The sequence below is a fragment of the Oryzias latipes genome, chromosome 8 (genome assembly GCF_053564925.1).
Source record: "Oryzias latipes strain Hd-rR chromosome 8, Olatipes_Hd-rR_3.1".
NCBI classification, from domain to species: Eukaryota; Metazoa; Chordata; class Actinopteri; order Beloniformes; family Adrianichthyidae; genus Oryzias; species Oryzias latipes.
In genome coordinates, this window is record NC_136244.1 from 3,251,102 (window position 1) to 3,276,405 (window position 25,304).

Below are 25,304 nucleotides of genomic sequence, written 5' to 3' on the forward strand. Positions count from 1 at the left end.
TAGGTCAAAAATTACCCCCCACTCCCTTTTTATCAATTTAATTTATTTGTTAATTTATTTTTGTGTGTGACTGTGTGCTGTTAAAACCTGATAACTGATAGGAACAAAAAACAACCACACAAAAAAACTGGTTAAAATTAATATCCAATTCATTTTAAAAGCCAGGAAAAAAAATTGTTCTTTAGTTCTCCAGGGCTAAGATGTTTTGACAAGTCCTACATTTTGACTCTAATATAGTACCACCAGTATGTGTGACTGTTAGAGTGACTCTATATTAAACTTTGTGTGAATTTCACTCCGAAAGCACCGCCACGCATGCTTTCCAAAAACTGTTTTTGTGCTTTTCTAGTCATTTTGGTGTTGGGGGATCTACCGAGAAGATTCAATTCAGCATTTAGAAACTTTAAAATAAAGATGTATTAAAGCTGGTTTTATACACATGAACAGCCTGGTGAAAACTTAGAGACCATCTTTCCTGGATCAGACACAGCAGAGACAACAGTTCCCACCTCTTTCTATATTTTTTCTTTACTAAGTGTTTTTAAATTCCTATTTGTGTCTGCTGGTTTTTTCAAACATCTGTGAGACGCTGCCTCGTTTTCTTTATTGGTTTATTGAAAGTTGACTTAAGGAGGAAAGTCTAACGTGTGTCTGCTATGTTTGTATTTAATGTGAAGGTGTGTGTACAACAGAATCTAATGAAGATTATTCTTTATGCTTCATAAAAACACAAAAACAGGATCTTATCAATATCAAGAGTTTTCGGCAGCAGCTGATTTGTATTCTCATAGATGAAATGAAATGTTTATTGTTCAGAGATTGTGTGATTTAAAGGCAAATAACCCAAACCCAGCCATTCATTCTTTGTTTTTGTGTTTGCTTTATGCCTTCTTAGGCTGTTAAAGATGTAGACAAGGGAACGAGCGGCGAAACGTTCTAATTACGACGATTTTCGGTCCAGTAGCTCTGAGTCAACTTCAGGACAACGCCACCTGCATAGATGAGAAACCTTCAGCCAGAAATGAAACGTTTATCTCATATCTGGGTCTTTGTTGTTTGTAAAAATGGGTAAAAATGTTAAATTTTCCAGACACATGTTTTTAGTCACAAGAAATCTGAAAAAATAAGCTGTAGCCAGTTGACCTTTAATCCATTTTTTCCTTAAAAAATAAATATTCATCAATGCTGCTGTCTGTTAACACCTGACCTGTGGTTTGTTTCTTAAAACTCTTGACTTATTGCCCTTTAAACAAAATAAAATCAGAAAAAAGTGGAAACAAATCTTACAAAATTGCTGATTTACCATTTTAAACACATACAGTTGTTATTAGTGAAAAACAAAGCAGTGAACAACAATAATAAACACTAGTTTTAATATGGTAAAAAACACACAAATGGCAACCAGCCTCCAGTGGCCATTTAAGGAACTGCAGTGTTTGGTGGATTTAGGGTCAGATTTGGGAATTGAAAGTGGGATTTCTGCTTGCTGACGTCCCAGGGCTTAACTGTTTTGTTTGGGAAAATCTGCCTCTGTGGTTTGGAAATGGGATGGACCCAGAACTCACATAAAAATGAAAGAAACCCCCCCTCAGTTCTGAGGAGAGAGCAGATCTAAGGAAGGGGGACAGGAAGGACGGCACAAATATGGATGAAGTTATAGAAGTCTGTTTTCTTGACAAACACACGGCCCTTCCTCTTCCTGCGTCCCGGGTTTCCCGCTCTTCTTCCTCCGCTGCTGGACACTCCAGACACAGATGTGTTGGGTCACACTATTCCATGAACAAAGTTCAAAGGACCTTAATGGATTCAACGGGCTGCCCCTCTGGCTTTCCTGGGGGGCGGGGTTCTGAGCGGCGCTCATCCTTGTTTGTTCGCTTTTGTTTTCACGTGTTCACAGTCAGGATCACAAGCTGAACGCCGCCTTTACTTCCCTGTTTGTTCACACATAACACTGAATGCTCTGCTATGTCGATGTCAATGATGCACACACCGAACAATGACACAGCAGTTTTTCCCTGCATTCAGTTTGATCCACGTCTGGTTTGGTGAGCTGGTTTAGAAAGTTCCTCTGCTCTTTGATCCACGTTTTGTTACAGTTTACTCACTAAAGTCAGTTTTTATTCAAACCTGTACAATGACGGAACATCCCCATCCATCAGCTTTTGGAACATCCAGAACGTCTCTTTGTCATGGTTTGCTGCTCGCCATCATCATGTAACGTAATGATCACATTAAGAGAGTTTAAAAGCTTTTTTGCCCGTCGAAGTGTCCTTGGGCAAGACACTGAACCCCACCTTGCCTCTGGTGGAAGGTTGGTGCCAGTGTTCGGCAGTGGGGCCGCCACCAGCGTGTGAATGGGTGGATGGGACTGTGACTGCGAAGAGCCTTGGGCCTGGGAGGAAGGTAGAGAAGCGCTGTATAAGTACACACCATTTAACATTATTCTAAATAAAAGTACATCATTGACAGACATTAGGATGGGAGAAAGTGAGATCCACAGAATAACGCACAGCACACACACAAAAGCAACAAACACTGTTCAAACCCACCAAATAAAAAAGCAAATAAAGGAAAAAGTAAATACACAAATGCACGAGCTCACACAGACTCAAATGTACACATATTTACAGTTTATGCTGCCTCTGGTGTCACTTATGCTTCGTTATGCATATGTTTCATCTTTCGTTGCCGACTTTTTTCATTCAAAGACTCACAACTACCCCCTGAGTTGCTTTGAATCCCTTTTGCCCTCCTCTGAGGGAGCAACCGTTCCTCTGGAAATGAAGATGTTGCACTGTCATTCTCTTTGCATGGGTGTCTTTCTGTGTGGTGTTTCTATGTTTTAGGTGTGTATTCAGCACTCCTTTCTCTTGTGTGGGAAGACCTAGGATGCTTGTTACCTAGCAACCTGCCTCCATGAAAAACTCAGTGCTCCCCGCATGCGAACATAAGTGTGCATGTGTGGAGGAAGGGAGAGCTGGGCTGAAGGTTTGCAGCAACGTGATGAAATCAGTATTTTCCCGGAGTCCTGCTGCAGCAGCCTGTGCAGGCGTGCAGGGCTGGCTGGATGTGCAGGCGTGCACGGCTGTTTCTGTGTCAGGAGGAGCACGTCGATGTAGAACTGTTAAGTAACCAGGACTGAAGTATTTGTTTGTGACTCATAAGGAAGCTGTGGATGGGAGGTTACCAAGGCAACATCTATCTGTGAATCATCTTTGCATCTTTTTATGTCATTTTATGTGTTTTTCCATTAGAGTTTGCAAACCATCATTAGGCCGCTTTGTTTCTGCAGCTGGTTCTGAAGCAACTCATTGGCCTAGTGGCGGAGTGTCCACCCTGAGACTGGAGGGATGTAGGTTCAAATCCACGGCCGAGTGGAATGCTTGACAATCAGAAATAACGGGCTGAGTGTATTGTGAAGTATTTGTAAGAATTATGGAAGTTATGACATACGGGTGATGCTGTCATACGGTACTCTGGCCATTAGTTCGGTTAGAGTACTGGCTCCTTACTGACCATACACAAGATGCTGCACAGACGGATGTGCAGGTGATAGGTAAGTGACGGAGGGAAAGCCAGCTCTAAGTTCCAGAAAAATCACATGTAGAGACTGCTACTGCTTCAAATGCCCCTACAATTGGAGCAATAGGACCAGAGGGGGAGGGAAATAATTGGGACTCTGCTTATGTGTGGAGTTTGCATATCTGGCACCACCGTTTCCATGGTTACTGTTGGTAAGCCACTAAGACGTCATGGTTTGAAATCATACACGGATTTGAACCCAAAGCAGACAGCCAGAAGAACCAAGGAGTGGCTCCCTAAGAAGCATATCAAGGTTCTGGAGTGGCCTAGCCCGTTTCCAGACCTCAATAGAAAATCTTTGGGGGGAGCTCACACTCTGTGTTTCTCAGCGACAGCCGACTGATCTAGAGAAGACTGATCTGTGTGGAGGAACGGGCCGAAATCCCTCCTGCAGTGTGTGCAAACCTGGTGAAACCTTCAGAAAATGTTTGACCTGTCTACTGGCTGCTGTTCCAAATATTAACATTGACTTTCTCAGGTGTTCAAATACTTATGTGCAGCAGTAGAATACAAATAAATAATTAAAAAATAATGCAATGAGATCTCCGGATTTTTTTAGATCATGTCTCTCATGGTGGGCATGTTACTAAGAGGAAAATGTCAGACCCCCTCCATGATTTCCAAGTTAGAGAACTTGCTAAAGCACAGAGTGTTCAAATACCTGTTTGCCTCACCCTGTGTGGCACAAATGTGTAATGGTTGCACACAAATTTGCAGACACTTGTTTAGTGTTCTCAAACAGTCCCGTCCGTCCAATCCAGTCAAAGAGTGCAGCCTGCGTCCTTCCACATGTGGCTAACAGGATGGAAGCTGCAGCAGATGTGGAACTAACACCAAAATGACCTCCAATCCCCTCCTCTAGGCACAGATCTGCTCTTTGGCAGACCACTGAGCTCCAGAGAGTATCAGTACGTCAGCCTACTTTTGAGCCTCGCTGGAAAAGGAGGTGTGCAGTGGAACCACACACTCGATAGATGGTTAAAGTCAAACACAAACTTTAGATTTCATCCTCAAGTTTGTTTTGCTAACTTGGCATTCAAGAAAAAAAGTTTGCAGATAGTCAGGAAGTCCCAGCAGCTGGATGATGAAGACCCAGAAACACACTGACGGATGATTCGCTGTTCTTGTTGCGGCGCATCATCCGCCCTCCCTGACTCAGTCTAACATGATGATACATGACTTTAACATCACGACCGTGTCACAAAATGTCCCAGCGAGGTCGCAGAGACCCAAGCAGGCAGTCAGCTCTCCAGAACAGTGTTGAGACGATGACCGTCATCCTCTGCTCTCCATCAAAGCGTGTCTTAAAGTAGTTTTACTGCACAGCAAGGCTGGTTCACATCCCTATGTGCTGTTTGCTTCTTGACTTTCATTCTGGAAACAAAAAAACAAAAAAAAGAGCCTCTTGGGCTGATTGGAGATCCTGACTGATGACAGATCGGATCCAGGTGATTCCTGGAGAAAATATTTGGAGGCTGGAGATGCAGTTTGTGGAAAACATGCATCATCATGATTTTGAGTGCGGCTCTTCCCCTTGAGCAAGGAATCTAACCCCCGGCTGCTTCCTGGGTGCCTTTGTGTCAGCAGTACAGATGTAGAGGAGGAATTTCTCCTGAAGAATCAAAACAGTTTCTCACTTATCTGTTGCTCCTGTGCGACACATCATGATTACGGTTTGTGACCATTTTCATGCATAACCCTTGTGCTATCCTAGGCACTTTAACGTTGGGAGTTGGGTCATCTAGACCCACTAGACAGTGCTCTGAACCTTTTTTCTTCAATGATTTGTGATCTTCACTGGTGTCCATGGATTACATGAAATCATTCCACCTTTATCCAGCTTTGTCATGGTAGGGAGAACACGTCAATGTAAGGATGGGGTCATCTGGACCCCACAGGACAGCACAAGGGTTAATGGTTATTTTTTGCCTCACAAACATTTAGCCATTTTTTCTAAATAACCCAAAAATGCTGCAGCTGTCGGTTAATGAAAAACAAAAACAAATCTGCAACTTTATCGGTACTTGAAAAAGTAAGTTAATAAAAATGAAAAGATAAGTTTAAACTTTAACCCTTTAATGCTGGAGATGTTGCTGGCAAAACCTAAACCAAACATTCTTTTGGGCGTACTATAACTCCTCTACTGTTTATCAGCTGATTGATGTTGAAATGGTTAAAGGGTTCTGGTAGTTGAAAGAATGCCAACGCTGAAGCTGAGGCTCCGGTGTGAAAGCGTCAAACCTTTAACTCAAAGTGAAAAAGAAGGTCGCCCCACATTCTTTTGGCCTGGATCTATTTCTGCTTTGATTTTCTGAAGCTCTAAAAGTCAGCGAGTCCTGTCCTTGTTTATCCATTCTGAGAAGCAGCTCTGTGGAGGAGAACGTCAGCGTATCCTCGCTGCTCCTCAGCTTTCAGCATGAAATTCTTCAGCAGGACTTGCTGCTTTCGCCTCCGTCCATTCTGCACTTACGCCTCCCATAAGATTCCTCAGTGTTATTGATGTTTGTTTAGCTCTGAGAAAATGATTCTCTGCTCTTTGGTTGTTCCCTTTTGACAGATCTTCTCTGGAAAGCCTTTTGACGGCAGCAAATCCAACCCTGGAATGAATCTTTGAAGTACAGGCAGCTGTCACGTGCACGGCTCGTGTCGTGTCAGTCATTTACCCTCTCATTTCCTGCATGACAGTTTTTAGCATCATGAGGCATTACAGCAACTAAAAAAAAACTAGTCGCTGGCAACTTTCCTGGTTTAATTACCAAGAATAAAACAGGAAGAAAGATGCAAGTCTGTTGCTGATGTGCGGAATAATGGACGGAATGAAAGAGAAAGTCACGTTTCTCACTTGTGGAGCTAAATGAGAAGCTGTTTAGAGAAAACGCGGGGGGGGGGGGGGGTGGAGGGGTTGATCCGAGTCAAGAAAACAGGTCTGCTGTCAGAAAGAGCTCCAGAGGCCTGCCTGTTTTCCATCCTGACTGCCAGAGCGAGTGGGCGGAGGCGAGCGATGGAAAATCCAAAGAAGGAGGTGAAAGTAAACGGGTTCATTCCAACATGAACGCTGGCCGCTTTCTTTGTTTTAAGCTGGACCAGTGATGCAAATTTTATTTAAAAAAAGGATCCAGAAGATGAAAGAGAACTTGCTAAGATGCTGTAATGAGTTTCCAGGAAAGACATGTGTCATGGCAAGCGTTTCTCCAACATTTAGAGCCACTTATGGTAATCCAAGCCTAATTTCAGGATTTTCTTTGTGTGTGGTGTTCTCCTCATTCATGTGTGGGTTTTTGTCCAAAAACATGATTTATGTGTTAATTGTTGATTCTAAATTGCTTCTGGATGTGCATATGAGTGTAAGTGAGTGTGTGGGGCAGCGACAGACTGTGACCTGTTCGGGGTGTACCCCTCCTTTGCCCAACAGAAGCTGGGATAGGCCCCAGCAACCCCGAGACCCTAGAAGGGATTCAGGATATTCTGAAAACGGACTTCTTTAACTTCTCACTTCAACTTAAAGTTTTCTGATTTGGGAAGAAAAAAAATCAAATCCAAACTTTTGGGGATGAGGTTTCAATTACAGAGGCACTGAAGAATGGTTTCTTGGTGTGTGTTCAATAACCTTTAAGGGTTTAACCCTTGTGCTATCCTAGGCACTTTAACGTTGGGAGTTGGGTCATCCAGACCCACTAGACAGTGCTCTGAACCTTTTATCTTCAATGATTTGTGATCTTCACTGGTGTCCATGGATTACATGAATTCTTTCCACCTTTATCCACCTTTGTCATGGTAGGGAGAACACGTCAATGTAAGGGCGGGGTCATCTAAGATAGCACAAGGGTTAAGGAACATTAGCACCTCCATTTGTAGGAAGGTGCTTTGCATACGCAGAGCTCTGCAGAGAAAACCAAACATACCTTTGAGCTCTCATAAACCCCGACCTTCACATTCTGAGGCAGGGTGTGTGTGTGTGTGTGTGTGTGTGTGGGGGGGGGGGGGTGGGCACAGTGTGGGCATGAGTGGATAGCTGTGTCAGGCTTTGAACTCCCCCCCCCCACGCCACAGGTTTTCTATCCCTCCCCCTCAGACCCCACCTGGGGGAAATGTCACCCGTCTGACACGTCTGCATCAATGCAGCAGCTCCGCCACCGTTGAGCGGCGTCACACTTTCAGAGGAACATCTAGCACTTTTTGAGTGTTCATTCTTCTCTTCATCTGGTGTATTTAGTTCTACTTAACAGCTGGCCGCTGATTTATTGTAGTTACTGACTAAATGACCAAATCATTTTTAAAAGATCTGGACGTCTTCCTCAAACTAGGTCCAGGTTCTGCCCCTCCCTACAGCCTGGACCACCGAGTTTCAGTGAGGAGCATCTTCCACTGAACCCTGGCGGGGAGTAGGAGGAGCCTCTTGAAATGCAGCCTCGTCTGGACTGAGAAAGACCTCAGAGAATGAAATCTCACTTTATTTTTTTCACAACAGGCTGCGTGGTGGTGGTGGTGCAGCGGCTGCCTCACAGCGAAAAGGCCCTGGTTCAAATCCCAGCAGGGACCTCTCTGTGTGGAGTTTGCATGTTCTCCCTGTACATGCCTGGGCTGTTCCTTAGTTTTATGTGTGTGGGAGAGGTTTTGTGTCCTGCAACAGACTGGCAACCTATTCAGGGTGTACCGGTTCTGGCATCCCCGTGACTCCCAAAGAGATTTAGTGGGTCATGAAAATTGATGGATTTTGTTGGGGGGGGGGGTCACGAGGTTGCTAGAGCCTATCCCAACTGTTGGGTAAAGGGTACAGCCTGAACAAGAAGCTAGTCTGTCAGGGCTACACACTCAAACACACATTAGAAACTCTAACTGACCCAAGAAGCATACTTTTTGGAAAATCCCCCAGCTGGGATTTGAACCAGGGCCTGTAAGGTCAGAGCGCTAACCACTGCACCACAGTGCAGCCCCTTGTTTTTTTTCTTATATTATGTTTTTCTATAGCAGTGTTGTCTAAAACAGGGGTCCCCAACCTTTCTGACGCCGCAGACCGGTATGACATCATACAAAGTTATGATGGACCGGTCTTTGAGATGTGGCGGACGATGATTGTAGTAACGCTACGATGAAGGAGGAACAGACACATGACGAGACGAACTCTGAGCTTTTATTTTGAAAGTCATTGTACATCGCACAGGTGTGATCATCCTCTCCCCCTCACACACTCATGGTGCAAAAAAGAATGTAGCTTTCTTTATTTGGAAGTTGAAGACCTCTTTTGTCTCCTGGCTGGGCCTTTTCCACTTGGCAAAGAAACTTTCCAAAGATGTTTTTTTTTTAACGCAATTTGCTAGCTCCTGGGTTTTATTTTAGCGATGACCTATCATGTGACTGAGAAGAGCGCCTTGTTCTGCATCAACAGTGACATGGACTGATGTAACAGAGAATCAGGCAATTTTTCAAAATAAAACATCTTTCAGATTCTAAAATAAATAAAACAGAAGTCATCTAAGTTGTTTATTCTTTCTGTGCGGCCCGGTACCAAATGACTCACCGGTCCGCGGCCCGGGGGTTGGGGACCGCTGGTCTAAAACATGACCTGAAGTGGTTTCTTGACTGTAACTTTTGTCCTCCTCATATTCTGAGTTCCACATGAGGAGATAGTCTCTCCATGATTTGAGGCAGCTCCATCATACGTCATTGAATGAAATTGGACTCTTTTAAACTGCAGGTTGGGCGATGCTCTTTTCAGTTTCTATTTTCAAACCCTGATAAACACGGATGTTGGGGAACAGCCTTTTCTTTTGTCTGAGGCTGCATCAGTGTGGCTGCTGCTGCCGCTGGAGTCCTGTGCTCAGCAGGTCTGTCTGTGCTTTGGCAGTCGGTGCCGTCTTCATGCTCACAGCTGGAATGGAGAGCAGCTGCACAGATGGTTGGGTTTTCTTCACTTCTCAGAGTGTCTCTGCAGTCACCGTCAGCACAAACGCCTGAGCTTCTGATGCTGCAAACACAAAGAGGTTTAAAGGCCCGTCTCTGGTTTGGATCCTCATGAATGGGTTTTTCCTGCAGGCAGTGCTTCCTTCAGGTTACTTAAAGTCCTGTTGACGCTCCAGTCTAGTCCTACTTCTATCCTCTTTTGATCTAACGTTCCTAGTTGTCTTTTAATTACGATTGTGCTGTTGTTAGACAAAATCAAAAAAACCTGGGTTATTTTCTGAGACATAGTTTCTGCAAAGCGGCAGGAGTTCATTAGAAATTCACCTCTGAGTTGCGGGTGGGATTGTTGTGGCGCAACCCCGACCCCTTCCTCTCCCTGTTATTGAGAGCTCTCTGTTTACACTTTCTCCCGCTAGCTTTTCAATGAGATGGTGGACTGTCTGTTAGGATTAGGAAGATAAACTGTCAAGGTTAATTTTAAATCAAAGCTTTAACCCTTGTGCTATCCTAGGCTCTTTAACATTGGGAGTTGGGTCATCTAGACCCACTAGACAGTGCTCTGAACCTTTTTTCTTCAATGATTTGTGATCTTCACTGGTGTCCATGGATTACATGAAATCTTTCCACCTTTATCCACCTTTTTCATGGTAGGAAGAACACGTCAATGGAGGGGGGGGGTGTCATCTAAGATAGCACAAGAGTTACATTGAAATTTTACCTTCTGAATTTTTTTGCCATTCAATCTGAGATGTGTCAACATTAAGTTGTTATCCTGATGCTGCAGGAACCCTTAACCCTTGTGTTATCTTGCGGGGTCATCTGGACCCCACAAGATAACACAAGGGTTTCGGTTTGGTTTGTGGAACAGAATAGAGCAGCTCATTGCTGCTGTTTACCCTTTTCTTCTCTTTCGACCAAAGTCTATTATCGATGGCAAACAAAGTGTCTCTATGTGGTATTTACAACAAAACTGCACACTTTTCTATACAATCGATTTACGTAATTAATTGCAATAAATTCAAACAGACATTTGACTGTAATAGTAATAAAATGAAATGAAAGCCTGTGATCTGTTTTTCATTTAAAAAGCTGCAGAGTGAGAAAACACAGCAGAGAGAATCAATAAATAAACCAAAAGATAAGAATTTATTTATACGATAGAAAATCCTCAATGAATAAATCTATCAAGAGAAATCTATTGATTTATGGTGGTCGTCATCAAAAATTAGAAGAAGTTACTCTGTTGAAAAACTGTTTCCTCACCTTCCAAATTGACCCCCAGAAACCCTATTAGATGCTCTTCTCTCCAAAAACCTTGTTATTGCATTTTTAAGCTTCTGCAAGTCACTTTGGTTAACGTCCACAAAGTCATCCAGAACTGTCAAACATGCACGGGAAGACATTCTTAATGTCCACATGACGTCAGCACTGTCTCTTGTCCATTTGTCCTCTATCTGCGCCCACCACAGACTGATTATTTGCAGGGTCCACTACACCAACGCCAGATTGGCTAAAATACATCCTTCTGTTAGCGATGCCAGCGGCAGATGTCACCTCTCTCCTGCTAATCGTGCCCACATGTTTTGGTCGTGCCCCGCGCTTGTATCATTCTGGTCAGATATGATTGACACATTATGGAGAGCATATAGATACGCCGTCACGTTGAATCCCATGTCTGCAACATGCGTTGTTCCCCCAACCTCAGACATGGGGGGGTGCACTGAAGCGGGCCATGGCGTTGACCGGCCTTGTTAGTACGCAGGCTGATCCTGCTGAACTGGAAGCTCCCCCGCCCCCCTTACGCATGTCCACTGTGTCCCTGAGGTGAGCTAAGGTGCTCACTTCAAGGTTTGCTTATGTGACCCACACCCATTTTTACTATACAAGGACTAAGTGGTTTATTTATCTATCTATTTGGGTTTTTTTTGTCTGTCCTGGCCGTTTGGGGGTTGCTGGGTTAGGGTTTTACTCAACTCTGTCTTTGCTCTGATATCTGTTTATACTCTCTGCATGTCTGTCGAATAAACAAAGGGAAAAAAAGAAGAAGTTAGAAAAGGATAAGATGGTTAAACTAATACATAGATTAAAGCTAAGTATGATAATATAAAAGAAAATTATTAAGGCTTGAAAAAAACACGTAGAGTAAAACAGTAATTTAAAACAAAACCCTCTTATATATTAGTTAAGATGTTTTTCAATCAGTGACTAAAGTTCTCAACAGAAGCAGAAGCTCCGATTTCCACAGGAGAACAACCGTGAGGGTTTTTGAGGTAAGAGAGGGTCTAAATGTTTGGAAGGGCTGAGACCATTAATAGTTTAAAAGAGGATCCTGAAGCTGACAGACAGCCAAAGACCTTAGAGGCGGAGCCACGTCAGCGCTCCTCGCCGTTATAGGAAACCAGCAGTTGAACTCTAGTTTGTTAACAGACGGCTGTGGAAGAACATATGAGATGGAATTCATACCTGTCACACAAACTCTACTAAACTCTTCAACAAGAGTTTAACAGGATGTACGAGGGTTTAACAGTCTTTGTAAACAGGATTTGTGTCAGAGTGTGCAATAGAGTTTGTGTGACAGTGCCGTCTCATAAAGAACAGAAGCACAGCGATCAGATCTACAGGAAACAAAAGCACAATTGGACGTCCCTGAACTGACCTTAAATAGAAAGAGTTTAAAGACCCACTCCAATAAAAATTGTGTTTTTTAACACATTTTTGTAGCATTTCTCTCATAATGGAGGTCATATATAAACAAAACGAAGATTAAAACTGCATCTCTGAGTATGTCTTTGTTCAAAGGAGAAGACAAAAAAAATGCAATTTTAAAAAGATTTTAGTCATTACAAATTACAATTGGCAGTCCACTAGCTCGCTGCTCTGCTCCATTCTGATGCATCCACCTACAGATTAATGGATAAACTGGATAGGTCCAATATTGCCCCATTTTTGTTGCACCGCTTGGGGGTATGAGGGGCTGTAAGCTAGTAAACTAGAGCATAAACAAAGGGATGATGGGAAATGAGTGCAGGCTTGCTCCGCACCAACAGTCCTGCCCACTCAGAGGTGAATTTCTAATGAATGAATGTAATGTCCTGAAAAATGACATGAAATCCAACACTTCTAGTTATTTAGTAATTATGTTGTTGATCCTCATTAAATTTACGCCCAGGTTTTCCCAAAATGTTATTATTCGGATGCAATTATTTATGACGTTGTCTTTCTCTCAAATAAAATCCATAGTTTGATATTCAGGGTACAGTAAGGAAGGGATTCTATTCCATGTTAATACAACCTTCAGTTTTGTCAAAAAAGAATAAGAAAACAATTATTAGTCCTAGAAGTAGCCTTTTTTACAATAGCAAAAGCATAAAATAGAATAAAATGAAGAGCACGGTAACAAATCCCTCTCCATGCAGGTGACTGTTTTCTTCTCGTCTTCTAAAGTTCTGAAAGAAGTTATTAGGATAGGCTAAAACCAAAGTCAAGGAACAAACTTCACATTTTATTCACTGTAATTTTATATTAGTTTTTCAACAAATATGTGTTGAAATTTAGATCAGATTCAAATAAATACTCCCAAAAAACACAGAGTCTCTCAGAAAAGACACGGAGATCAACAGCAGGAAGACCAGTGGCTGCAGAAATCAGTCACTGTTTTATGGACCCCTGACTACTAATAAATAAGTAAAGAGATCTCTGAAGAACAGCTGGCAAAAAAGGCAAAAATGACCTCAAATTAGGATTTTCTTTTTGTCTGTTTTTTGTTAGATCCTAAATGTTTGGACTCCTGCAGGATTTCTGCACACATGCTTTGCTTTGTAATGAGAAATTCTCAGCTGCAGAGGATTTCCTCAGTGTTTGGGTTGTGCCAACATCGAACCTGTCGTAATAATGAAAAGAAAGGAAAGAAAGATGTGAAATGGTCTGCCGGGTGTGACTTCTCTAGTCACATGGCAGAGCCACATGGAGACATGATGGTCTTCATTTGTGGGTCGAGAGGTCGTGGTTGGTGGCAGATGAAGCAGATGGAGATGTCTATAAAAGGAGACCATCGTTCCTTTTGGTTTAGAAAAGAAATCAGCTCCAATCCTGTGCTTCTCTGGCCGGCATGACTCCTTTCAGCTCGTCGTCGCTGAACGGAGGACGGCAAGTTGGATGTCACAACACGGGCAGGATGAGGAACTATCCTCTGGAAGCTTTTATGCTTGTGTGCATGACTAAGTGAGTGAATCCCTGCATTCAGCAGCCAGGAATAGTCAGGGAGGAAATCAATGTTCCTCTTCCAGTGGCGCTGGGAGCCGTCGTTGCAACAATACAGGGACTGTTCTGTTTCCTGCACCCCGCAGTGTGTGTGTGTGTGTGTGTGTGTGTGCAATGACAGGAAGTGTGAGGAGGCAGATGGGGCAGAAAAAGAGAATGCAGTCTCATCTTTGCTCTGTTACGCATCATCAGCTGGATGTAAAATTAAAGGGCAAAGCATGAAAAGTAATTGTGGTAAATGAAGCTGGAAGTTGTGTTTGGAGTCCTGAGAATGTGTGGAGGACCTGAGACTTAAATGGCCTATACTAGGCTAATCTTAAGTCTTTTATAATCATCAATACCTATATATATATATATATATATATATATATATATATATATATATATATATATATATATATATATATATATATATATATATATATATATATATATATATATTATTCCATCATATATATATATATATATTATATATTATTCCACCATATATTCCATCATATATATATATATATATATATATATATATATATATATATATATATATATATATATATATATATATATATATATATATATATATATATATATATATATATATATATATATATATATATATATATGATGGAATATTACCTTTGACACACAAAAGAAGGTTGTTTTTTTTTTTAATAAAACATGAGTTATTTTCATAGCTCTCTTCCTGTTTGATCCTACTCGATCTCTGAGGCCAACATTGTTTGTTAGCCTGGGGGCGGAGCTGGCAGCGCACACTCTTCCTTGAAGGGGCTGTTCCTCACTTTGTGACATCACAATGTGGGGACCCACTCGTTTTTTTTATTTAAGTGTGAAAATCACCTGTACATCATCCTAGCTGCGTTTACGTGGGCAAAAGTAATCGGAAAGAATGCCTGATCGGAAAAAAAACGCGTCATGTAAACACGCCGTTCGGAATAGTCTGCCCCGGTCAGACTCATTCGGACACACTTACCACATGCACGACAATGGTACGTTCCATTTCCTTAACGTTCCCTATGGTGGCTCTATGAGCCTCAAGGGTGTTTTCCAACCAACCTGCCATTGAAGGTCCTTATTGGCTAAACTCACCTGATCCAGGCAATCAACAGCAGAAAAGGCAGGGTTTCTGGAAAACTAGCGGGACACCGGCCCTCCAGGCCTGGATTTGGGGACCCCTGCCATACAGTGTGTGAATGTGTGTGTGCATGGGTGAATGGGACTGTGACTTTAAAGCGCTTTGGGTCTTCGAAATAAGGTCGAAAAGCGCTATACTGTACAGTATATATGCCATTTACCATAGTGTGCATCTAGGAGGAAAATGTGGGGACATGTGTGTCTGGATGTCATTCTGCTTTGTACTGCATAGTTTTTACTTGCTTTACCATTGACCTGAAACTGATCAGCTACTTCGAATCGGATCTTATTTTAACAGAAACTTTTTAAAATATTTTGTGTGTGTGAGCAATAATCTCATCCAGCCTGAAACATGCTTCACTTTCCTCAGTTATTTTATGTGCTTCACAGCAGTGAGATGCTTTACTTGGCTGTGTCATATCGGGAGGCATGTCACCAGCTTTCCCGACAGTCCAGCTACTGTCAGCCAGTCAGGAGGCCTTCAGGGTTTTTGATGGAGAGAACCGGTGAGAGTAGAGCCTCATCATTCCCGTCACGGGTAGACAGTTCTGGGCGACTGCACCGAAATCTTATTAGACCAAATTCTGATAGTGAGGAAGAATTTTCTGCTTCTCTTTTTCCGTTCAGCACTTGTGCAGAAAAGTGATGTCTCTGCTGATGTGTCAGACTTGATGAATGTGAAAGTCTGCCACTTTGCACGGCCTGGTGTCCAAGTGAAGGTTTCTCTGCAACTCAGATGTTCAAAATCACGATATTTCTGTGGAAGATTTTGGTCTAAAACCTTTGATTTCTGATCTAATGCAAGACTTTTACTATTCAGGAGTCAAGATCTTAAATTGTTTATGGTTCTTTCATAATAGACGTTCAGGCACTGAATGGTTAATTTTTAAAGCAGACTCAGCATTCAAAACCACTAAATCCTCTGACTTCCTTAAATCTGAAAAGACAGTTTTATGATTTTACACGTGATCCAGCTGGCCAACGGTCCATTTGAATCATTGCTAACAGTTGGAAGGAGCAGAACGGCGCTTCATTTCACAGCATAACCCAGAAATATGGGCGAAGTCAGCATGCAGTGAAATCTTTACCTTCATTCAGCACTTCTGTGTATGCACACGAAAGTACAAACACCTTTTAGATCAGCTTGATCTTTACAACTTCAGTAGAGACGCTCCAGCAAGTGAGAATAAACTTCAATAAGATCATCTGGAGTTCAGGAATTGAAGTCTACAGCTCCTAAGCGTCTTCACCTCAGCCTTTGTCACATGCACCTGCACGGGGTGTTGAGCTGTAAAGGTGCCGCGGGTTTTTCGGACGTTCGGGCCCGTCGACGGTCGTAGAGAGAAGCGACCGCATCTTGACAGGAGCGCCGGTGCGGCCACCTTAAGGGGCGTTGTTAAAAATGCGTGTGGTAAGTGCAGACTGACGCATTTGTAGGGAAAAAGGAAGTGGCAAATACTTATGGCGTATGGGTGACGCGGTGGTACAGGGCTCATACGCCACACTTTAGTAGTTGTCACACCTGTGACACACCTGTGCCAGTCTATTGCCCTACAACAGGCTGGGGACCTGAACAGGGTGTTCCCCGCCTGCATCCACAACAGTTACCCAACAAACTCCAGCAACCCCGTGACCCCAAAGGGGGTGTAGCAGGTAGAAAATGGGTGGACACCTGCACAGATCTGGCTCTAGAGGAGTTTAGCTGGGAGGGGGTTGGCAATTTGGGGGGGGCGGCTATCACACATTATATTTTGATATTTTTTGATATTTTGATATTTTTTAAAACATTTACAATAGAAGCTCAAACCTTAACTGTAAATAAAAACTTAAAAAAGAAGAATTCACAAATCACTTCCATCAAATCAAATTGTGATCAACTGCCTGCATGGGGGAGAGTGTGCAGCATCTGTCCTTGCTGAATATTTTAACGAGGGTTTGTTTTGGTTCCAAGAACCAGAGAAACTGGGTTTTCTTTCTTTGCCCTGCTTAATCTTTGAGGTGCCGTTGCTTTGGTCTTCTGTTCACTGCAGTGCTTGGCTGCACTTGCTGACGCTGACGCTGAAGTAGTGTCGTTACTGCCTGATCATTCTGTGCTCACTTTGTTCTAATGTCCATTTTTAGGGTCTGCTCTGTGACCTGTTGCTGGCAGCATGCCCATAAAACATTCAATCTTCAATCTTGAAATAACACATACCTGCTTCCCTCATACAGGTTTACTCCATTTTTCAGCTGCAGACAGCCTGTGTCCACCCATAAGGGCTGTTGAGACAGAGGCTTAAAGTCTTTCCTAAACATTCACCTCTGGTTCATATGCAGACGAGTAAAAGGGAAAGCTACAATCCAACAGCCGTAATGGAAAGGAAAGGTTTCTGTGTAGATTTGTTTAGATATTTTCATGATCAAACCCCTAAAGGTAAAAAGACTGAACTTTAACCAGATTATGTCAACCATCCTTTGCACATTTTCTTAAGCCCCTCTAAAGATTGACTGACTTCAGTCAAAGCCAATCGTTGGCTGTCAGGTGGCCTCACAGTCACAGCTAGCTAGCCCTCATTAACTCCCTTCCACCCCTGTGCCTCACTGGTCGTTTATGTCCCTTGTGCCATCTTGTGGGGTCTGGATGACCCCACTCCTAACGTTAACGTGCCTCCAAGGCATGTTATGTGCATGTGCGTCACTGGTGTCCATGGAATACATAAATCCTCTTTATCCACCTCTGTCATGGCAGGGATAACACGTCAATGTAAGGATCGGGTCATGTGGACCCAGATATAAAAAAACCACTGGTATCCGGTGGAAGTTTTCAACATCATTCCGCTCTGCTGTCTTTCTGTAGCAGGCATTCCCTGACGCTCTCCTTCGTTTGTTTTTCAGAGCTCCTCGGTTCAACAAAGAAAGTCAATGTCAACTTCCAGGATACAGACGGGTGAGTGTCTCATCTACTTCTTTCATGTCTTCAGCTCAGCTGTGGTCCCTGTTCGACTCCCATTCAGCATCTGTCCTCATACTCCCACCCCTGCGCATCCCTGGACTCGTTCAAAGCTGCATTATCAAGATGGTTTTGCTGCCTGTCTCCACGGGATTAAAGCGGTATAGGATTAGCGCGCACACCACTTAACTGTTGACTACAGCGGCGCGTTTGGCCGCCAGGCCTGAGATTCATTTCGACATGATGTTATTGCATTTCTGTCTTCGTCTCAGTTTATGTAAGAGCAACTATGAAAAGTTGTCAGTGAGTGTGAGACAATAAGCTACTCTTTCAGGCAGACGTGAAGATACACATAAAAATGGAGAGGCACGGCTCACCTTTATGGTTTCACCATGAAAAGCTGACAGCCGTATTTTGTCTATGTTGTGTATTTTCGTGGCTTCTGCTGCTCAAAAACTCACCGAGAGAGAAGGGCAACAGAAAAACCAGATCCTAGAGTCAGTAAAGGTTATTACTGGATATTCACTCATCCATTTTTGCTCTCCTTCGTCTTCATTTTTAAGGGAAGCTCAACAGTTCTTTTCACTTTTGGTGCATAAAAGCAAAATGTCACTTCATCTAGAGTTCTGACCAAGTTTGTTGAAATGACCTAAAAACTCCCAACTTCTTTTATTTTGAAAAGAAAACAAAAGAAAGGTTCCTCCTGCTGGAGACCTTAGCACTCCAACCCAGCTATCTGGTTTATGGGCTGTTTATGTTAACTAAGAGCATGTTCTTAACAGTTTGACCCCGTAAATCCTGGTTTTGTGAGATCTCAGCTGGTCACTCGACTCTTCAGAATTTTGTGGGTCCAGGCTGTAAAAATATTTCTGCGTGTGTTTTAACTGTTGCTGCAGTTAGACTGTGGAATACTTTACTATCTTTGATCATTTCTAATCATTTTAAGTTTAACCTAATACTTTCATTTTTCCCGTTAATTTTATGATATTTTTGACTCCTTTACAGCACTGTAGTCGATTGCCGTTTTCTAATTGTGTACAAATAAAGTTGGCTTGAATTGCCACTGAATTGGTGCTGCAGGGCAGCCATAGATAAAATCTGTGCTAATGTTCACATGCATGTGCTACATTAGGAATACTATTTTATGGGCAGGATGTACTTTAAGCCGTTTAAAGCCGGTTAGGCTGCAGTTTTTGATGTTTTCACTCAATTCCAGTACAGTTGATGTTGAGAATTTGAGGCTGCGTGTAAAATAATGGAACCCAATTACAAAACCTGTACTCTGAATAAAGTTAGATACTGATTTATTGATGAACTTGGTGCAGGAAGTATGGATGTCCTCGGGTGGAAGGGAATGCTCTGCAGGGTGCTCGAGGAAGACGAGAGAAGATGCTTGATAACAGACAGGCTTGGTGGGGGGGCATTAGAGGCTGAGCTTACAGAGGAGGAGGTCAGGGGAAATAGATCTGCAAGTGGAAGGAGGCGATGGTGTAGCAAGAAGGGGTGTCCAACGCAGGAGCGGGTGAAGAAGAAACAAGTCAGAAAATCCAAAAATCTATTCAAGCTCCACATTCAGAGATCCAGAATGTAGAATCCAAAAGAGAGAGGCAGATTCAGAGGGTAGAAAGAAAATCAAAAGGACCAGAGGCAGATGGAGAGCATCCAGGAGCCAAATCAGATTCAGAAACACTAAATAATCAGATAATAAAGGATCAGAGCTAGAGAGTTGCTAGTAAATGTCTGAATAATTTCTGAAACGATGCTGGATAGTACCTGGAAAGTTGCTGAAGAACTGCTAAGTGTTGCCGGAAAGTTGCTGGAACTTAGCTGGAAAGTTGAGAAGAACTGCTGGAGAGTAGCTCGAAGGTTGCAGGAGAGCAGCTGGAGAGTTAGAAGAGAGTCGTTGGAGAGTTGGAGGAGAGTTGCTGAAAAGGTGCTGAAAAGTAGTTGCCAGAGAATAGAACAGATAACTCAAAGGTGAAAACAATTATATTGTTGGAGGTAAATTTAAATATATTTAAAAGTATAGACAGGAAGGCCTAATGTCAAAATAAAAGCCAGAACAGGAAGTAGCCCTAAAACTGTAACAGAGGGCTCACACTATCCTCTAATATCACATCAACATACTTCTGAGTCTAAAACTTCCAGTTCAGACAATCATGTTGGGTTTTTTAGTCACAGAAAGCAGTAGATGTTGTCCCAACTACCAACTCCTGCAGATACATCAGGCTATGACACTGCGTTAAATGACAGTTTGTCAAACAAAGTGATCGATTGACTCCGTTGAACTTGCGACTTTAAAAACACAAAATATTATTTTTTATTGTTTCTGACATGATTCTAGCACTCAATGAATCTCTTCCATAACAGTCAGCTCTTTCAAGAACATTACATTGTTTGGCTCAAATCACACAGAGGCACAAAATAAACAGAGTTGAAAACATTTGCTCAACAAAGCAAATACATAGATGTATTTTTATAACCCTATCCCAATCAAATGCTGGCTCCATTTTAGGAGTCTGTGGCATCAACAGATGTTAACATCTGCCCGACCTTTTCCAAGCATCTGAAAGGTCAAAGGCGCCGTGCAGACTTTTCTACTTCCTCCAGGAAATCTGGATAATGAAACGCCCTCGAGCTGACCTACTGCTCTTTATAAAGTTTATGCTTTGCAAGTCCTTTCTTTCCAAATCCCACCACTGAGAGTTTTTTTTTTAATGACCCAATCCGATCATCTTCTGATCTATTTTCAAATCGTCCCTAGTGGTCTTTAAATTATGATTATGCCATTTTCAGCTGAAATAAAAACAACAGAGTCATTTTCTAGGACGTAGTTTCTGCAGAGCAGCAGGAGTTCATTAGGACTTTACCTCAGAGTTCCGGAGCAACCCCGCCCCTCTTCCCCTTCACGTTGCACAGACCTCTCTGTTCAAGTGGAGCAGGGAGTTTGAGGCCCGCCCAGTGTATTTTCTATATCAGAAATCCTTTTTAAACTGAGTTGTTTTAATGTGCTCCCGATTCACAACAATTTGAATAAAGAAAAACTGCAATTTTGAGCTAAACATGTCTTTTTATGTGTACTCCATCATAAGAAAAATGCTACAAAAACATGTTTAAAACATGTTTTTAATAGAGTTAAAAGGACTAACATTTTCTCTCCTTAAAATGTGCAGATGGTTACTTTTACTTTGGTTCAAATTTATCATCTTTTGATACAGAAGTTGAAACTAGTCTAAAAGTATTTTATGGCAGTTAGAAATAAAACCATTAATTTGGTAATTAAGTTCGTAAAAGATTTTCAAACTTTTTTTTTTGAGGTAAAGCTCTGGATCATTTCATCTACTTTAGGAAAAACAAACTGAATACAACTTTTAAAATAGACATTAGCCCAAAATGTCCAACCACACACCAGTGACAAACTGGGTCTAAAAATGCTGCAGCAGTCTGACTTTAAAACACGACGATAAAACCGAGAAGAACTTTGGAAAACCGACCTGCAGAGACGCCGCTGTAGATGTTTCTGACAGGGACAGAGGGGAAGAACGAAATCCTGAAGACAATAAAAATGAAATCTTTAAAAGCATCTAATATTGTTCCCTAAAAATCCTTTTAGTTCAATGATCTCCAGTCAGCGGCTGCTTTTTTTGCAGTTAAACCTCAAATTTGAGTTGGATTACTCCATGAATAATATAAACAGGCTGTGTTATTTTACCCTCCGTCTTCTTTTCTTTTATTGTCTTTTTAAGTTTTCATTGTTGCCTGAATCTATTATTCTGATATGACATCATTGCATCACAGACTCGTATTGAAGTTTAGCAACAGTTCACATTTCTGTCTTCATCTGGAGCAGAACATTTTTGTTTTTCAATTCTCTGCAGAAACTGAGGATCAATGCAGAAATAAACTAAAGATCATTTTTCTGTTTTTAGGAAAATGGGACGTTTTGATGCCTCTGATGTACTTAAACAACAAACCTACTTTAGTCGAATGCATTTCTGCCAAAAGGCAAAATACGGATGTTTTTTTTTAAATCTTGATTTTCACAGAAAATCTGATGTATTTGCCAAAAGTGGAAGTTCATAGTATCATGCTGCAGATGTTTAATGTGCAAATTAAAGCACTTGAAAAATGCCTCCCTATATATGTTCATGTTTTACTATTGTCATCATTAGTAATCAGAGTGACTAATGGCTGACAGGTGTTGGTTGAGTCTGTGCAGCTTTCTACGGCGACCCTGAAGTGCAAATCATTCAAAAAATTTTATTGTTGTTATGATCTTAAAAATGCTTTTGTATCGAGTGATTTGTTGAATGATTTGCACTTCAGGGCCTCCGTACCTTTTGCTTTACATCCATCAAAACAGCATTCTGAGGAAAGGATTTTCCCTCCTTACTTCTGTTTTTTTCTGTTTTCATGTAAATGATTGCATAGAGTTGGTGTGCCGACAATAATTGCATTCACTGAAGGCCACATGGCTGAGGGAGTCACTGATCAGACCATATCTCCTTTGAAGGACGTCATAAACAGGGTGGCAAAAGCCTCATACATGTTCATCAATCGGAAACAAATATCTCAAAACATTTTGGTTTTCAAAGAGAAACAAATAAAAATCCTCAGTTTCTTTTATAATTAGCTATAAATTAATTTAGTTTCTTGCAAGAGACATATTTTGTTTCATATTTAAACAAAACGTCCTAAATCTGCATGTTTGAGGTTCGGATTTGGCTCCAGACAATCCTGGACCAACTTGTTCTGTCTGACCCACATGTGGGATTAAGGTCAGAGGAAGGAGTTTCCATGAAACTTTTTGTTGCATTATAAAAAAAAGGGAGGATGTTCCTCCAATGATGATAAAATCTAACGTGAAACCAAGAGGACTTAATTAAAATGGATTTGAAAACTTTTTACTTTCATCTTTACAGTTCATTAATTAAGGAATAGCATTTTTTTGTCACTGAAAACAGTCATTATGACAACAAAATAGAGTCTGAAGTGTCACAAATACGTGTTGACTGAACTGTTTTGTGATGCTATAAAACCTCAATCGAATTCTGATTCTAGGAAGACGAGAGAACTAAAGAACTAATATGACTGAACAGCATTTTCCTCTTATTTCTAATGTTAAAATAATATCACAAATAAAATCACAAACAGCATTAATTTCTTGGAAAATAAATTACCGTTCCCTCGTGCGTCTAATTTCTTGGAAATAAAATAAAAATTGTTTTGGTTTTTTGGGACTTTTTGCGGTTTTACTCAAGATACTTTTGTGTAAACGTGAATCTGTAGGTTTTTCTATTTTCTGTCGTTCAGCTTAGCTTCTTAGCTTTTCCTTCATTTTTATCTCCAACTCAAGAGATTCAGGGCAAACAAACGATGCTAAGACAGAAAAAAAGAAGATAATTAGAAAAAAAAAATTCCACAGAAATAGAAAAATTTAATCAAAACAACACAAAAACTGTGCCAAAAATATTATTTTACCACAAAATAATCATTTGAATAAACATTATTCTTTTCATGTACATTTATCTGTTTTTATATTTCTTTATTTTGCTGCACTCCTGCTGTCTCAAAGCCTCAAAACTCTGGATAATCCTAAATCCAGATGATCCACAAACGCACCGCTGTTTAGGTGAGCTCTTCGGCTGACTCGTCTTCCTCTGAGTTGCATCTTCGGAGCACAGATCACATGAGCGAGGATCTAACTGCACAGCTGCACTGAAAACCCAATTCTGCTTGAAGAAGCTGCAGATGCCATGGGCATGCCAGGAGAACAACAGGAGAGGAGGAGCAGGGAGAGGAATGGGAGGAATCTGGGATGCGCAGGGGAAATCTAGGAGGGAAAAAAGGGAGAGGAGGGTATAAATATTACATACCGTGCTTTACTACTTGGCAAAAGCGAGGGCTTTCCTCCGCGCCTTCCCTCCTTTCACCCCGCTGACACACAAAAGCTGCTCCAGCATCGATGCCTTGTGTAACTGTCCCCCCTGGAGGGGATCAAGGTGGAGGCTTGTTGCTGGGAGACACGCAGAAGTAGGTCACGGGACGTGTTTGCTCAGGAGTCTGTCCATAATGCAGCTGAGAAAGACGCAGTTCACTGAACATGATGTGATTTCCCCCAACGCCGCGTCGCTGAACACGCCCGCAGCCCGGGACGGCAGAGCAGTGATGTAATGTGGAGACTTTGCTCCTCCGCTTTGTTTTTCTGGTTTTTGTTGGTGAACTGCTGCTTTTCCAAACACAGATGGTTTGATTTTAGTTATCTTTGGGGTAGATGTTACCTTGGATGAGCTGGTTGCCGCTTACTAAGTTACTGTATTTTCCAGAGGATAAGTCGCATCGGAGTATAAGTCGCATCAGAGTATAAGTCGCATCAGAGTATAAGTCGCATCAGAGTATAAGTCGCATCACAGTATAAGTCGCATCAGAGTACAAGTCGCACCGGAGTATAAGTCGCATCAGAGTATAAGTCGCATCAGAGTATAAGTCGCATCACAGTGTAAGTCGCATCGGAGTATAAGTCGCATCACAGTATAAGTCGCATCAGAGTATAAGTCGCACCGGAGTGTAAGTCGCATCAGAGTATAAGTCGCATCGGAGTATAAGTCGCATCAGAGTATAAGTCGCATCACAGTATAAGTCGCATCAGAGTATAAGTCGCACCGGAGTATAAGTCGCATCACAGTATAAGTCGCATCGGAGTATAAGTCGCATCAGAGTATAAGTCGCATCAGAGTATAAGTCGCACCAGAGTATAAGTCGCATCGGAGTATAAGTCGCATCAGAGTGTAAGTCGCATCAGAGTATAAGTCACATCGGAGTATAAGTCGCATCAGAGTATAAGTCGCATCAGAGTATAAGTCGCATCGGAGTATAAGTCGCATCAGAGTATAAGTCGCATCAGAGTATAAGTCGCATCGGAGTATAAGTCGCATCGGAGTATAAGTCGCATCACAGGATAAGTCGCATCAGAGTATAAGTCGCATCAGAGTATAAGTCACATCACAGTGTAAGTCGCATCGGAGTATAAGTCGCATCACAGTATAAGTCGCATCAGAGTATAAGTCGCACCGGAGTGTAAGTCGCATCAGAGTATAAGTCGCATCGGAGTATAAGTCGCATCAGAGTATAAGTCGCATCACAGTATAAGTCGCATCAGAGTATAAGTCGCATCGGAGTATAAGTCGCATCAGAGTATAAGTCGCATCAGAGTATAAGTCGCATCAGAGTATAAGTCGCATCACAGTATAAGTCGCATCAGAGTATAAGTCGCACCGGAGTATAAGTCGCATCAGAGTATAAGTCGCATCAGAGTATAAGTCGCATCACAGTGTAAGTCGCATCGGAGTATAAGTCGCATCACAGTATAAGTCGCATCAGAGTATAAGTCGCACCGGAGTGTAATTCGCATCAGAGTATAAGTCGCATCGGAGTATAAGTCGCATCAGAGTATAAGTCGCATCAGAGTATAAGTCGCATCAGA

General features: G+C 42.0%; 1 protein-coding gene and 1 long non-coding RNA gene across 19 annotated transcripts in view; one reads left to right on the forward strand and one right to left on the reverse strand.

The window, feature by feature from the left end:
- caskin1 (CASK interacting protein 1) overlaps window positions 1-25,304 on the forward strand; it is a 117,590-nt gene that overhangs the window by 38,576 nt on the left and 53,710 nt on the right. For all 18 annotated transcript variants that reach the window (XM_078951134.1, XM_023957764.2, XM_023957766.2 and 15 more), the window contains exon 2: window positions 17,767-17,818. In XM_078951134.1, the coding sequence (XP_078807260.1) occupies window positions 17,767-17,818 (52 nt within the window). The remainder of the gene's footprint in view (window positions 1-17,766; window positions 17,819-25,304) is intronic.
- Window positions 19,595-23,834, reverse strand: LOC144994209 (uncharacterized). Its single transcript, XR_013657645.1, has 3 exons — window positions 23,698-23,834; window positions 21,316-21,371; window positions 19,595-19,702 (listed from the first exon to the last, which is right to left on the reverse strand). It is a non-coding gene; the product is annotated as an uncharacterized LOC144994209 (long non-coding RNA).